At 37.9% G+C, this 16803-nt stretch overlaps 1 protein-coding gene across 1 annotated transcript; it reads left to right on the top strand.

Moving 5' to 3' along the window:
- The first annotated feature begins 4986 nt into the window (after positions 1-4986).
- Positions 4987-14549, top strand: LOC127453372 (B-cell receptor CD22-like). The gene is made up of 11 exons (XM_051719702.1): positions 4987-5047; positions 5856-6212; positions 7409-7666; positions 7835-8104; positions 9677-9946; positions 10133-10402; positions 12968-13049; positions 13149-13197; positions 13310-13408; positions 13731-13855; positions 14423-14549. Exons 1-11 carry the CDS (start codon positions 4987-4989, stop codon positions 14547-14549), a joined length of 1968 nt encoding a protein of 655 aa, XP_051575662.1.
- The last annotated feature ends 2254 nt before the right edge of the window (positions 14550-16803 follow it).

The following is a 16803-nucleotide window of genomic DNA, read 5'->3' on the forward strand; positions in this document are numbered from 1 at the left end:
ACATAAGCAAACGTAGTTCTAAAGTGGGCGGGTACTAGTGACCTAGGAGTTTCTCTATTGGTCAGGTTTGATGGGTCTAAATCATTTTCCTATTTTATTACTATGTATTTTCAATTTAATGGCTGAAAAAGTTTCTCAGAGTCATTATTCAGGTGTAAATTATTGCCAATTATTGTTCATAGCGCTCATGAGGATGGATTTGTCGTTTGGGATGACTGAATGATGCATTCAGTATATACTGTATATATATATCAGCAAAAAAAGAAACGTCCTCTCATTTTCAACTGCTTTTATTTTCAGCAAACTTAACGTGTAAATAACTAAACTTAACATAAACTTAACAAGTTTCACAGACATGTGACTAACAGAAATCAAAAGTAACAGTCAGTATCTGGTGTGGCCACCAGCTGCATTAAGTACTGCAGTGCACCTCCTCCTCCTCATGGACTGCACCAGATTTGCCAGTTCTTGCTGTGAGATGTTACCCCACTCTTCCACCAAGACACTTGCAAGTTCCCAGACATTTCTGGGGGGGGGGGGGGGAATGGCCCCAGCCCCAGCCCCAGCCCTCACCCTCCGATCCAACAGGTCCCAGACGTGCTGAATGGGATTGAGATCCGGGCTTATCGCTGGCCATGGCAGAACACTGACATTCCTGTCTTGCAGGAAATCACGCACAGAACGAGCAGTATGGCTGGTGGCATTGTCAGGCTGGAGGGTCAGAATGAGCCTGCAGGAAGGGTACCACATAAGGGAGGAGGATATCTTCCCTGTAACGCACAGCTTTGAGATTACCTGCAGTGACAACAAGCTCAGTCAGATGATGCTGTGACACACCGCCCCAGACCATGACGGACCCTCCACCTCCAAATCGATCCCGCTCCAGAGTACAGGCCTCGGTGTAACGCTCATTCCTTCGATGATAAACGCGAGTCCGACCATCACCCCTGGTGAGACAAAACTGCAACTCGTCAGTGAAGAGCACTTTTTGCCAGTCCTGTCTGGTCCAGCGAAGGTGGGTTTGTGCTCATAGGCGACGTTGTTGCCGGTGATGTCTGGTAAGGACCTGCCTTACAACAAGCCTACAAGCCCTCAGTCCAACCTCTCTCAGCCTATTGCGGAAAGTCTGAGCACTCATGAAGGGATTGTGTGTTCCTGGTGTAACACGGGCAGTTGTTGTTGCCATCCTGTACCTGTCCCGCAGGTGTGATATTCAGATGTACCGATCCTGTGCAGGTGTTGTTACACGTGGTCTGCCACTGCAAGGACGATCAGCTGTCCTTCCTGTCTCCCTGTAGTGCTGTCTTAGGCGTCTCACAGTACGGACATTGCAATTTATTGCCCTGGTCACATCTGCACTTCTCATGCCTCCATGCAGCATGCCTAAGGCACGTTCATGCAGATGAGCAGGGACCCTGGGCATCTTTCTTTTGGTGTTTTTCAGAGTCAGTAGAAAGGTCTCTTTAGTGTTTTTATAACTGTGACCTTAATTGCCTACTGTCTGTAAGCTGTTAGTATCTTAATGACCATTCCACAGGTGCATGTTCATGAATTGTTTATGGTTTATTGAACAAGCATGAAAAACATTGTTTAAACCCTTTACAATAAAGTTATTTGAATTTTTACAAAATTATCTTTAAAATACAGTGTCCTGAAAAAGGGACATTTCATTTTTGCTGAGTTTATATATATATATATATATATATATATATATATATATATATATATATATATATATATATATATATATATATATATATATATACAGGGTTGGGAGGGTTACTTTTGATACATGCTGTAAAATGTAATTTGTAACGTATTCCGTTAGATTACTCAAGGTCAGTAATGTAATCTAAATACTTTGGATTACTTCTTCAGCACTGGTAGATTTTTTCACTTGTTTTGACTATAAAAACTCTGCCAGTACAGTAAGACAAAATACACATGTTAAAAATGCATTCTCTGAAAAACCTAAATATCTTATGTAGTGTTGTTTCTAAAACAAGATAAATCAAATTGATCTTGTTTTAAGTTTTTTAGATATTTTTACAGGAAAACAATACAAAAATTATTATCAAGAATACAATTTTTGCCCTAATATCAAAGATGTTACTAGAAAAAAAGAAATTATGATCTAATGTGAATTTTCTTGTTTAAAAAAAATATGATCGTGCCTGGTAACATGTGCATGTAAAATGGCTAGAAATAGCATTTTAGCTTAGCGTAAAGTTGACAATTTACACAAGGTTTATTTCTATTTCTTCTGCTCCAAACTTACTTCAAACTTACTTCTCTGTCTGCTCGTATAAATGTAACACATCATAAGAAAGTGTTTCACCGCTGTTCAAATGCACTTTGGATCGCATCATTTATATGTATAAATGTTTTCCATCTGAAAGGACTAAATATTAAATGACAATAAAATACAAAGTAATCTCTTCAGTAATCAAAACACTTTTTGAATGTAACTTTATTCTAAATACCAATGATTTAAATTGTAACTGTAGAGGAATTTAGTTACTTATATTTTGTATTTTAAATACGTAAATCCGTTACATGTATTCCGTTGCTCCCCAACTCTGTATATATATATATATAAATAACACACACATAACACATTTATACACACACACACACACACACACACACACACACACACACACACACACTCATGCATATGAATTAGTTCACTGTACGGTTTATTATTATTGTTGTTGTTGTTGTTGTTGTTATTCATTCAATGCCACAAGAACAAGAGGTAATTGTTCATAGTCATATTAGTAAACCCATTATCGTTGCCCTACAAAATAGTGCTTTTTTTTTTCTTTTCTTTTTTTTTCTTTTTCTTTTTGCAACAGGTTTATGTACGATTCAGAGTCATTTATAAAGTGAAAGAAATTAATTTACAATGAGACCATTTTTTCTAATATACATGGTATAATCCCAATTAAACAAGAATGAACTTAAAAATAAAATAACACATCAAATACACTAATCCCAGTTTTCTCTTGATAGGGCTATAGGCCACACATTAGACATCTTTGAAAAAATCGTTTCTCTGCTTCTGTCTGAGGTTACTGTATGATCATCCTGTAGGTATATATGTTGATGGCAGCCTTGCCATTTTGGAATTTTACCAGTCCCAACATCCTTAATCTACTCTTTTTGCGTCTTTTGCAGAAGTTTCGGAAATAAAAGCAATGTCTTGGATTTTGCTTTCATAACTTCCCTCTTAGAATTCTGATTTTGGCTTCAGAAATGCAGGCCTATTTTTTTTTTTTCCACAGCTGTATTTCCTTGTTCACACCACAAGAGGTAAACCTAAGCCCATTTTTTAAAATACCCACTATGGCATCGTAACACCACTGGGTATTTTCTGAGGAGCTTCTACTCCGTAATTTAAAACATCATTAAGACAGACAAATAATAAGTGATGCCTCCAAAAACAGCTTAATTTGCTTTGAAATTAAGCAACAAATGTATACTGTGATGCTCATAGTGACAAAATCAATGCATTTCAAGGAGCATTCATATTCTATGTCATTGGGAAAATGGGGTATGATGCCCCCTTAAGAACAATGTGCATTTACTTTTAAATTGTAACATATATAGATAAACTTTTAGCATGTACAGGATGATGATGATGCAACATCCAACATATTATCAATTAAAAATTTTGAAAAGGGGCCATGACTCCCCACCTGAAATTTATAGTAAAATATCAAATCAAATATTTTATGTAATTGTTTATTTTCACTATTTATTTGAATAATTGAATAACTGAACAATGACAGGCAAATCATATAGCAGAAGCCCAGTCAAAGAGATTCATCTGAATGGTAAACTTATTCTATGAATTATATACTGTGCAGGCCTATGAATATATACATATAAGACACCCATATTTTTAACTGAAGGCATGTCATAATAGCAATACAATGAATATACAGTAGACTGAATTCCACTCAATTAGCCTGTTAGGTTATAAGGAATAGAGAAGATGTTTGAAATGCACATCTAATGCATGGAAGTATTTAACAATAACCCCATAAGTTAATAATAATTAAATTGAATAATAATGACACAAGAAACAACCTTCTACCCCAATTTTGACCCAGTGGTCTAACTTTACCTTGTCACTTGTGACACAAAATAAAAACAATGGATTTGAGATTGTCAAGATTGGTCAAGAGAAAAATGTAAGGTGTGGGGGTGTGTGTGTGTGTGTGTGTGTGTGTGGGGGGGGGGGGTGGTCTTTCCCCATCTTACCCTTTTCCGTATTGTGTGTCTGTAAGAAATAAACCCATTCTGTTTATCTAGTAAACGAGATTGGAAAATTGCTAGGTTAACATTGAATTGTAATTGACTTACCTTGAACATAAGCGAATTGGACCTTGTTTAATTAAATTATAGTGTCTATTAATTCATTTTATTGTTCTGTTGATAATTTGACACTGGAAGATGGAATAAACTTGCTTTTAAGAGAAACTGAAATCTGCCTTTTTATTTTTTGTTCATTTCTGAACCCGTTTGATATTTTTTTCTCTGTTTGAACTCACTGCATATGATCTATTTATATTCCATGTCATTTGCACTGAAATGGTCACTTGCAATCTATACTGTCTCTCAAACAATTTCCACTGACTTAAATGATACATTGCTATTTGCACATCTGGTTAGATGCTTACTGTGTGTCATTGACTCTGTACTTGTATTCTTGAATCTAATGTGTAAATAAAATGTCAGCCACAGTGGTGTTACTACTGGCTCCAGTCAACTGTGTGTTGTGAACAGAAGTGATGTGAGTGTCAGCAACTTGTGGTTATTGCTCTGTGCACCTTGCTGGAGGTGGAGTAGAGTTTCACTCTAGACAGAGAGCCAGAGTTTAGAGGGGTGAGACAGAGAGATGGCCAGCCTATCACCTCTACCCTTCACAGCTTCTTCTTTCTCCGGCTCAGCATCCCACGCCAGCTCTTTCTTCAACAAATGTATTTGTCCACAGGTGGCTTTGAGTGTTTGCTGAATGGATATAGAGCATCAGAAGCAGGTACTGTTAATGAGCTGCTTCTCATTCTTGGAAATCTCTGCTTTCTTGATATTCTAAAGGTTGCTAATGGTCTTTTCTGCTTTCACACACAAACGACACAGAACTCAAGGTCTGAAATGTGGATAGGCGTAATTGTGACCTTCATTTACTCTGTGCTTCTGTCAGGTAATAATCTTTGACATGTATATCTTGTGTTTGATATAGATCGAGCTATTAAATCAATTTGGATAGCATAGCTGAGATGATTTTGTCTTGGAACATGTAAAAATGTAATGAGAAATGTTTGAGTTCATACTGAAATCTTCTGATCTTCTGATCACAGGCTTTAGGATCTTGGAAAATATGAGGAAAGTTTGAGATATTGTTTTATCTCTTCTGAACCTCTAGAGGAGACACATGTGATATTACTATCATTTTCTCAGGAGAAAACTCTGAGAATCAAGAGATTTAAGTAAAAGTCTACTTTTGCGCTCAATTTAATCTTATAGTTGATTTGGAGAAACAATGGAGATATTAATTGTTTTGTTAATATTTAATTAATCTCATTCATGTTTTTTTTTCTATGAGCAGACAGACAGTTAGACAGACAGATAGATAGATAGATAGATAGATAGATAGATAGATAGGTGTGATTGCAGATACTCTGAGTCTACTCTGTACTCTTAAGTTACCTGAGTGCCCTTGGTGCACAGGCTATTTATATTGTATTGATCTGTATTTTTCCTGTGTTTTTATCCCCAGTGTCAACAGCATACACCTTAGTGAGGTTAATACGGTCCTCTCTTATTACTTTTCTGTTGCTTTATAGGGGTAGGGGCCAGTAAATGGCTCATCTATTTCTCCAGGACAGATATCTGCGTTTGGGCCGGGACCACAGTAACACTTCCATGTCGCTATGATTACCCCTCACCCAACAGCGCAACACAGGTGATGTGGTTCCACATCTCCACAGAGGGCAGACGGGACATCGCCTACCATGCTGATGGAAATCTGCTGAGCCCCTCGTACAGGGACAGGGTCAAGTACATGGGGGGATACAAAAGATGCAGTCTGCAGATTACGAATGTGAAGCTGAGCGATGCAGGAATGTACCATTTCAGATTCGAGACAGATCGCCCACAGGGCAGATGGACCTCTCCTGATTCAATCAGTCTCTCTGTCACAGGTTAGGTCACACTTTAAAGCTTTTATGTGCTATGTTTTGGATGTTAAAATACTTTAATAACCAGTTTATTGTGCAGGGATAACTATAAATCAGCCATTCACAGGTTGACTTACTGAAACTTGTAAACATTGTGGATCGGTGCCACTTCTAACATTGTTCTGTTTGTTTGAGTAATGCCACATTTCAATTTCCGGCTCAACCAAGGTGGTGTGATTAGGGTGGGGCTGCCTGTTTGGCTTCCCGTTCCTGGGGCTACCTGTTTGTTAGGACTACAGTATAGCAGTTTTCACCTGGCAAACGTGGGAGAAAAAAAAACAAAAAAACTTACAGCACATCTAGGGACTAGAATATCATACCTGTATAAACTTGGGGGTCGTCTCTTTTCACTTGGGCCAGTAAGAAACCAACTAGCAACCGTGCAGAACATGCTGGCAACCACCTTGCAACCTCATAGCAATGGCATAATGTGGCAGCAAATTTTGCACTGGCAAGGATCAGTCATATATTCATTTAAAAATCTAAAAATCCAGTCATTTTTGCAATTGCAGTTGTTGCTGCTGGTGGCACATAAATTAGACACTTTCTATTTTGCCCAACCAATTCTGAATATTTTAATTTAATCTTAAAGTAATGTTCCGGGTTCAATACATTGATTACCACAATCTCACTCACACACACACACACACACACACACACACACACACACACACACACACACACACACAAAAATCACAGTTACAGGAAGGCTCTTTCAATGGAAGCAAATTAGGCCAGTCATAAACATTAAAATATACACTGTTTCAAAAGTACAGCCAAAAGTAGTAAACATTATACATGATAACATGATTTTAGCGTGATAAAATCACATACTAACCATATGTTTAAAGTCTTATCCAATAGTAGGACTTTTTTGTCATGAGGATATTTGGCCGATAAATCCCTTATTTTATCTCACTAAAATCGTGTCAACACATATAACATTATAGTCTTGTTAATGTACTTTTGACACAATGTGTATTTTCATGTTTATGAACTGGCCCCATTCACTTAAGTGCCTTACTGTTATAAGAATGTTACAAGAAACATGCATGTGTGCCGCAAATTAACTTGTATTGAAACCACTGTATTGTACCAAATGTAGTTATGAAGTTTCATTTTTAATTGAACTATCCCTTTAAATGTTGTCCTGGTTCCAGAACTTCAGGTTCATGTGCATCCAGTGAGAATCGGTAACATATTTGCTGCTGGGGAGACTGTGATCCTGAGCTGTGTGGCTCATGGCTGTGCCGCTTCTGGCAGGTACTATGCTCTCTATCGGAATGGACTCAGCTTAGGACAGTCAAGCAAGCTGTCAGCTATCAATAACTTTGACAGCCAGCATGCAGGTACCTACACCTGCCGCCCAATCCCACCTCAAAATGTGCAGTCACCGGGAGTTACCCTGGCTCTTGGCTGTGAGTATAAAATAATTACTATGCTAATAATTGTCATAGTACTTAAGTTCAGCTCTTGATTACTTATGTAACATCAAGGGTGAGAATGTGCAATTCAAAATATGCCCTCCCCTGTAGCACTTGCATTTGAAATCTCTCTCTCTCTCTCTCTCTCTCTCTCTGTCTTAGATACTCCTCGCTACACCACAGTGCAGATGACCCCTCGAGAGGCGCTCAGGGAGGGCGACTCAGTGACTCTGACCTGCAGCAGTGATGGAGCTCCGCCAGCAGAGAGTTTTGCCTGGTTTAAGGAGGGAGAGAGTGGCAGCGTGCCAGACAGCTTTAAACCTGAGCTGAGACTGTGGAATTTAGACTACAGGGACCATGGAGAGTACTTCTGTGTGGCCCGCAACACACTCGGCACAGACCGGTCCAGACCGCTTTTAGTAAATGTCACCTGTAAGACTAAACATATGGTGCTTTCTTACATTATTGCACTGCCTAACTGCAAATATTCTCATGTAGCCAATAAAAACAATTAGTCGTACACTGATATGAGCATTTAAATGGGCAATGCCGATACTATTATCTACTGAACAAGATGGATGATGGCTGATATCATGCGGATGTACAGTGTATAATACAATTTATTTTGTGCAAATAAAACACAAAATTGCTTAATTTAATCGAACACTTATTTTACACAATATTAACTCAAAAATCACCAAAAAATATTTAAAAATGGAAAATTTGTTCTATCTATTGACAAGGCTGACCTTGGATTTAGTAACTCGCATAAGGTAAAGCGACCAATTCTGTTAACCGATTAAGCGATCACAGCTATAGCCCAAAGTCCATAATCTAAAAATAAATAAAAAAATTAAGTGCAATGACCAAAATTTTGATCTATCACAAAAAGTAATTAATAACTGGTCTTTTTGTATAACTGATCTTATTAACATGCTTCTCTAAAGAGACCCTTTTCAGATTTCCAGGTTTGGAACACGGACATAAACTATTGCAGGGGAAAACTTCTATAGTGGTGAATGGGAGACCAGAGCAAATATTCATTTTGCATTCCCATTTGATCCAACACCAAAAGAAAAAATCCACTATTTAGTTTCCATGGCTGTCCAAAAGAGGAAAGAAATTAAGAGAGATGTATTAAGGCAGTCAGAAGAGAGAAAGATGCCAAATTTAAATAACAATAACAATAAATAACCAAATACAATGGAAATAGCACCTTAAACATACAACCAATCGAACAGCTGGTGTGCATCATTGCTCAACAGAATTTCTCCCTTCCCTCTCGGGCCACAAGGGGGCCCCCTATAAAAGTTTAATTGAGCCATAACAGCTGCCTGAGGCTTTCCTGCAGATTTTTGTATTTATCCCAAAAAATATATATATGTTTTTTTTTTAAATTACACATTTCAGAAAACAAAAACAACCAAAAACCTTGCTTTGTGGGGCTCCCTGGTGGCTCGGGGGCTCTAAGCAGCTGCTTATACCACTGATAGCTAGAAACGCCCCTCCAGAAAGACACCAGACGTCTGAACTTTTCCCATTCCCTAATTAGATTTTTTAGACTGATGTCTCTGTGAGTGAGAGTTTTCTTTCAGTTACAAGTTCTCATGTAATAATGTTAATTTTAGCAGGGCATTGTGTCACAGTGTCACACATTGTCTGTCAGCCTTCACTAGATCAAAGTTCAAATTAAGTGTACACATTTAGAAAATACTGGTAAACCACATGATGCTTTACAATGAAAGTCGTAATTGCATGGATTTCATAAATTAGAACTTCCTGTTTCCACTTGCTTGGATTTGAACAAACCCATAACCTTCATCACATAACTGGTCCCATTTGGGAAATTCCTTTTCTAACGGTTCGGTTTAATAAGGTTCTTCATGCCTCAAGAACCTCAAGCCTATTTGTAATCAACAGCAGTTTGTGGGCCTTATGATATGTTTTTTTGTTTGTTTCTTTTTTGCTTTTTGTGAAGTAATATGTACTTGTGTGTCTTTCCAGACTCCCCAAAGAACACCAGAATTGTGGTCAGTCCTACAGGAGATATCATGGAAGGGTTTGCTGTCAATCTGACCTGCAGCAGCAACGCCAACCCTCCTGTGCAGAAATACACCTGGTACAAAGTGAACGGAGGTCAGCCTTGGACCAAAGGCCCTGTGCAGAATCTCACCTTCCCCAGCGTGCGTTCCTATCATGCTGGACAGTACTACTGCACTGCATGGAATGCTTTTGGCATGGGAACATCACCAACAATCACATTTGCAGTCCTTTGTAAGTTCATACCTATACTTTCAGGGTTCCCTCTGTCATGGAAAACCTTGGAGTTAACATGGTCAGTGTCACAAATTTGCTTATTTGATTAGTGATTGCTTATGTTAATATTTCTTCTTTATTTTACATCATAACCTAAAACTTAACATCTCTCTCTCTCCTTCTGTCTCCCTCGCTCTCTCTCAGACGCCCCCAAAAACACCTCTGTACTGGCTCGTCCCTCCACTGTGATTGAAGCAGGCAGCTCGCTGACTCTGACCTGCAGCAGTCAGGCCAATCCGACAGTGGAGAACTACACCTGGCACCGGATCAATGCGGCTGACGCCTGGGAAACTCGATCGGGTCCTAGCTACACCATTGCTGAGGTCAGCCCTGGAGCCAGCGGCCAGTACTACTGCGAGGCCCGCAACCGCATTGGAGCACACAGCTCCCCTGTCCTGACAGTGAAAGTTCGAGGTTAGTACATTACGCAATGACCGTGTTCAAAAGTATCTTTTATTGTTTGTTTGTTTGAGCATCCTCTACCTTGGTTTTCTCAGGGATGGCGTAACCAATGTGCTCAGGGGCCTCTGACTACTCTGACTACTTGAGGACCCTAATCCTAAGAAGAAATTATGCACATAGTATAGATAATTACAAAAACTGTTCTTTTATGTTTTGTCAATTGACAACGTCAATGTAAAATCATGTTAAAATAAAATAATCTTTTTAAATTTTTTTATTGTAACATCAGAGTAAAATACAGATCCATGTACTGCTGTGAAAGCACGTTCTATATTTATTTGGTTTGGTAACCATAAAAACCTAAAGGTAAGGAATCGTTAACAACCAAAACTTTTTTGTGTCTGTCTGCGTTGTACAGGAGCGCCATGTTTTATATATGCCATGTCAAGTTAAAAAGAACTTTAACTTTTAGAAAGGTTATTATATTTGTTGCGCTGCATCTAACCTATTTTAAGCACAAGAATATGTTCAGTCTGAACAAAACAGCTGAAAACGCTTACGACACATTAACTTTTAGGTGCATACCATTAAAAACTCACCACTTTTCATTCAAAAGTCAAAACAGAACATTATAATGCTGTGAGAAAAAAAATCTATGTTTTTTAAATGGAACATCTGATATGATTTGTTTTAAAAAACAAATAGTTTCGGCTATAAAGTCTTATTGGATGAGCCACATTTGAAGCCATAATAAAATCCAAATAAACGCACAACTGTGACGGCATATTCTATATTTATTCAGCAAGTTGTTAAGTTGCTTGGCAACCATAAAAACCTAAGGGGCCGTTCACACCATTTTTGCATCCACAGAAGCTGTTTTTCAATCATTCTATTTAAACATGCGCTAGATGGACATTTTTTCCCCTTGCTGTTTTTCAGCATCTCATGGGTGCCACATTTTTTAGATGCCATACCAAGTTAAAAGGAACTTCAACTTTAAAAAAAAAACACATCTCAAGACACCTGCTTTCTGTTTATGCTTTCAATATTTTAGAGAAATTTCAGTCAGATTTTAGAGAAAACCACAGTAAACTGCCCTTCTTAGGGTGACAAATGACTTATTGATGGTAATGTATGCTGTGCTCCATTTTAGTGTTGCTTGATTTAACTGCAGCGTCTGATCCAGTTGATCATTCAGTTTTAATTAATACATTGAAAAGATAGGTGGGAATATCTGTGTTAGCTTTAGATTGTTTGTTTCCTATTTGTCAAATTGAAAATTTGTAGTGCCTGTTGGAGATGAGATGTCCTTTTCTTCAACAATAAATTGTGGTATTCCGCAAGGATCCCTGTTAGGGCCAATTTTGTTTTCTCTGTATGTTACCGCTTGGTTCTGTGATTCAAAAATACAACATTCATTTTCATTGCAATGCAGATGACCTACAGTTGTATTTGTCATTGTATCCCAATGATCTAAATAATTTAAGTGTTCTTCAAGCTTGTATAGCAGATATAAAAAATTGGATGGCATGTAATTTTCTTCAGTTAAATTCTGATAAAACAGAGGTTGTAATAATCATGGTTTTAACAACTGAGTCAGCACTTAATCAGGTGGTTCCAAATATTCAGCAGGTGGTAAGGAATTTGGCCGTTTATTTTGAATATCACGTCAGGAAGTTAGTTCAGTCTTGTTTTATCAGTTAAGGAACATTTCCAAGGTGAGACATGTTTTGAGTTTTAGGGATACAGCGAAGGTTATACTGTATATTCAGCTATATTCAACTTTAAATCAACACACTTTAGCACAGTCACAATCAGTGCAAAATGCTGCAGCTAGACTTTTGACACAAACTTGGTCTTAATAATTTTACTCCAGTTTTAGCTTCTTTGCATTGGCTACCAGTACGTTTTGGGGTTGATTTTAAGATTTTATTAATTGCATATAAAGCATTTCATGGTTTGGCAACAGAATATTTAGCCTTTTAAGACCTTACGAAACAGTTAAACCTCTTCGATCTTCTTGTCATGAACTGTTGGCTGTTCCAAGATCCAGATACAAAACAAAACTGGCAAGTTTTTAAGTTGCTTGGCTACCATAAAAACCTAAGGGGCCATTCACACCAAAAGTGTTTTTGCGTCCGAATTCGCTATTTTTCAATTGTTTTTCTATGTAAACATGTACTAGACGGATGTTTTTTCACCATTGCACCACGTCTGCTGTTTTTTAACATCTCGCACATGGGTGCCACATTTTGGCATTTCAATTTAAAAAGAACCTAAACTTTTAAAAATGCATCTCAAGACACCTGCGTTCTGTTATATTTTTGCACTGCATCAAGGTTTTTAGTAACGCAAGAATGTGTTCGTCTGAATAGGCTAAGATTTTTGATGAACAAAAAACAACTAGAAAACTAAAATCAGTTCTAAAAACACTCAAAAAGCTCCAAAACATAAAATAGACATTAGAACATAACATTTCAAGGTGAAAACATCCACTATTATTAAGCTATAAAAAATGGACCAGAAGTGTTTATTTGATGTATGTATGCCCATGATGGAGCTGTGTTATATGTCCAGGCCGACTTAAGGTGATTGCATTGGCGTCTGCAGTAGGTGTGTCTATTGGACTGATCTCCTTAACTGTGGTCGTCATGATCAGGTGATTATATGAACGCTCAGGATTTTATGCTACCTGTAATAATGATCATCTGATATTCTCTTTTGGTCTTACATAAACCATTTCACATTTCTCTTGCAGTAAAAACATGCATCGTGTGGACACTGAATATTCTGAGGAAGAAAAACAGGTCAGTTTGGTCAAAACAATCTCAAGTCAGTTTGTGTTCTACATTTTATTATGCCATTGTTATATCTAACCTTAAATATATTAATTATATGATGCTTTTCTCTTAAAAACAGCATTCATCAATAGTTGATCTTCCAGCGAGAGGTACTCTATTCAGTGAATCAACTTCAGAGACATTTTTCCTCAAGAGCACAAAAATGTCAGACATTCCGGTAAGATTTTTAATTTCAGATCCACCTCCACTAATTTCAGTCACTGCAGAGGGTCATGTCCCAATTTAAGGATGGATGGGACACAGTTTATGGTCTAATATCGTCTCCAAAATCTAGTGAGCTGTCCACATACAATAAGACACTCCTGGCTTGAAGGCTTTTCCAAAAGGTAGACATTATTCTAATGTATTTTGGCTGTGGACAACAAGGCAGCTCACTAGATATTGAAACTGAGCCATAAGTGGCCAGGAAGTGAAAGAAAAAACTGAGTATTTGACACATACTTGCATGTGACAGTGCTTTTATTTCATATCTGGTCTAGGAGGAGCCAGAGGAGATGTACGAAAGTACCCAACCTTCCATCGTACCGCTGAAAGAAGCTGCTCCGAGCACTGAAGAACCTGGGAAAATCAACTATATTACGGTGCAATATTCACGCATGCCCAGGTTAAACACAGTCACACAGCACATATGTACCGCTTTGTAGCTGCACTGTAAAAAAAATTATGTTTTTGTAAAAAAAAAAAAAACCTGGCAGCTGTGGTTGCCAGATTAATTCTGAACAAAATACAGCAAAAATGTAAACAACTTTACAGAACAACCTGTACATTTTACAGTTTAAAACTGTTGTTTTATGGTATATACCTTCGTTTATATTATTAAATGATAAACTTAATATATATACCTTCTGAAACTGTAAAAATCTGTTTTTCACTTTATAATGTATTGTTGATCACCGTAGTAATTACAGAAGGGCACATGATGACATCAATAGTGGCCCTTCCAGGAAAAATGACCACACTTTTTACATCTAAAATTTTTAATTTTTACAACATTTTACCATTAAACTACATTTTTTAATGTATATTTTACAGTAACTACTCATTAACCAATTTACGTTTTTTTACTGTAACATTTTTACAGTCTTTTACCGTTAACATTACAGACATTTTTTACAGTGTGTCCTCAGTCATATTAAGGCAAGAGATGTTGTGTTTTCATCTTCATTTACAGTCTGGATCAGGTGAAGGTCACAAACATACCTCCAGATGGTGAGAAGAAACTCAAAGACGGCCCTAATGTTGTTTATACTGTTCTCAGGAAGCAGCCAAGAGACGGGACTGCAAAATCTGGAATTTGAAGAGATCTACAGACAAAACATTACAACAATTGACAGTACACAGCAAAAAAAATCATTATCTTAATCATGATTTTTGTCTTGTTTACCAGTGAAATGCTGACGTAAGTAACGTCTTTATAAAAATAAAATAAACTTCCTTGAGAAGAAAAGTTGTGTAAGATAATAAGACAGAATACAATATATCTTGAAGTAAATGTATTTTTCTTATCACACTGGCAAATTGTTGTTTGTTTTAAAGGAGTAGTTCACCCCAAAATGAAAATTCTCTCATCGTTTACTCACCCTCATGCCCAGATGTGTATGACTTTCTTTATTCTGCTGAACACAAATGAAGAATTTTAGAAGAATATTTCAGCTATGTAGGTCCATACAATGTAGTGACCAGAACTTTGAAGCTCCACAAGGCATATTATGGCAGCATATAAGTAATCCATACGACTCCAGTGGTTGAATCCATGTCTTCAGAAGTGATATGATAGGTGTGGTGATAAACAGATCAATATTTAAGTATATAAATCTCCACTTTCAATCTAGCAATCTTAAGTTCTCTTCTCTCCTAAGAGTTCTTCTTCTATTGTTTTTGCAGATTTTCATTCTTCTCTAGTATATCACCACCTACTGGGTAGGAAGGAGAATTTATAGTAAAAAAAAGACTTAAATATTGATCTGTTTCTCACCCACACACTTTCCGTATCACATCAGAAGATATGGAATTAACCATTAGAGTCGCACAGGTGACTTTTATGCTGCGTTTATGTGCTTTTTGGAGCTTAAAAGTTTTGGTCGCCATTCACTTGCATTTTATGGACCTTCGTGTGTGTTCAGCAGAAGAAAGTCATACACATCTGGGATGGCATGAGAGTGAGTAAATTATGAGAGAATGTAATTTTTGGGTTAATTATCCCTTTAAGCAGAAACCTCGCTAAATTTTATGAAATTAATGCTTAAAACGAGACAAAACAATTTGCCAATAGGTTAAGAACAATTAACTTAATTCAGTCTTAATATCTGATGCAATTTTGCTTCACAAGCACATTTATGGACCATTGAAATGACATGTGCTGTACATCAGCAAAATTTTTAAATATCCCGTACACGTAGAAGTGAGTTTTTGTATGTTCTTTTCATGTTGTCCAGCTGCAGTTTGTTCATTTAAAAATCAAGTTTCTCCAAAAAGATATATTATTAGTTAAAAAGTTAAAAATACATATATAAAAAAATTAGAGTAATGTAAAAAGAATATCCCTGTAACGGGTTCAGGATGGGCAAGGAGGAGGCGGGAACTGGCAGAACAGTCAACATAACTTTAATTACATAAATTAACTTAAATAAACATAAACACACACACAGTGGCTGTGTGTCTCTCTCTCTCTCTCTCAAACTGGCATCTCTGGCTCCCCTTTATCTCTCTCTCCCGCTGATTACAAGACTTAGCGCCGGCCATGCACCCTCACGGCCCGGCCACACTTTCCTCCTCGTCACACTTCTCCCCCGCCCGATTCAGGCCAGGGTGCCATCCGGACTGGCCTACTCCACCCCTCCCCATCTCTGGAGGAGAGACGCTGCCCTTCCGGCTGTTCCACCAGCCGATGGTCCATTCCGCCTCCTGGGAACCTGGGAGAAATGAGGGGAGGGAGAGGGAAAGGGTGAGCAGGAGGGACACAGAGAGAGAGAGAGAGAGAGAGAGAGAGAGAGAGAGAGACTGCCTCCTTCCCTGGCAGATGGCAGTGGCAAGGACTCCACGACAGCACTTCCCTCCTACTTCCCGGGTTTCGGCACCAATGCAATGGGTTCAGGATGGGCAAGGAGGAGGCGGGAGCCGGCAGAAGAGTCAACATAACTTTAATGATGTAACTGAACTGAAAACAACATAAAACAAACATAAACACACACACACAGCACAGATGCGTGTGTCTCAAACTCTCAAACTGGCATCCCTGGCTCCCCTTTATCTCTCTCTCCCGATGATTATGAGACTCAGCGCCAGCCGTGCACCCTCACGGCCCGGCCATGCCCTCCTCCTCGTCACAGTCCCACTCAAAATCAAATCAAAATCAAAATTATGTATTGATGATTCTTCAGAGTAAGCTCAAATAAATGTATTATCCAATGCCAACACAGAGTCTGCTTTTATGAATGCTTAGGATTTTTCCAGCACCAATCCACAATTTACGGCAATCAAATGATTTAAGATACATAGAGACAGAGAAAACAACAGAGAAAACAAGATTTTTACTCAATTGATTGAAACTCT

The sequence above is a fragment of the Myxocyprinus asiaticus genome, chromosome 15 (genome assembly GCF_019703515.2).
Source record: "Myxocyprinus asiaticus isolate MX2 ecotype Aquarium Trade chromosome 15, UBuf_Myxa_2, whole genome shotgun sequence".
Taxonomy (NCBI): Eukaryota; Metazoa; Chordata; class Actinopteri; order Cypriniformes; family Catostomidae; genus Myxocyprinus; species Myxocyprinus asiaticus.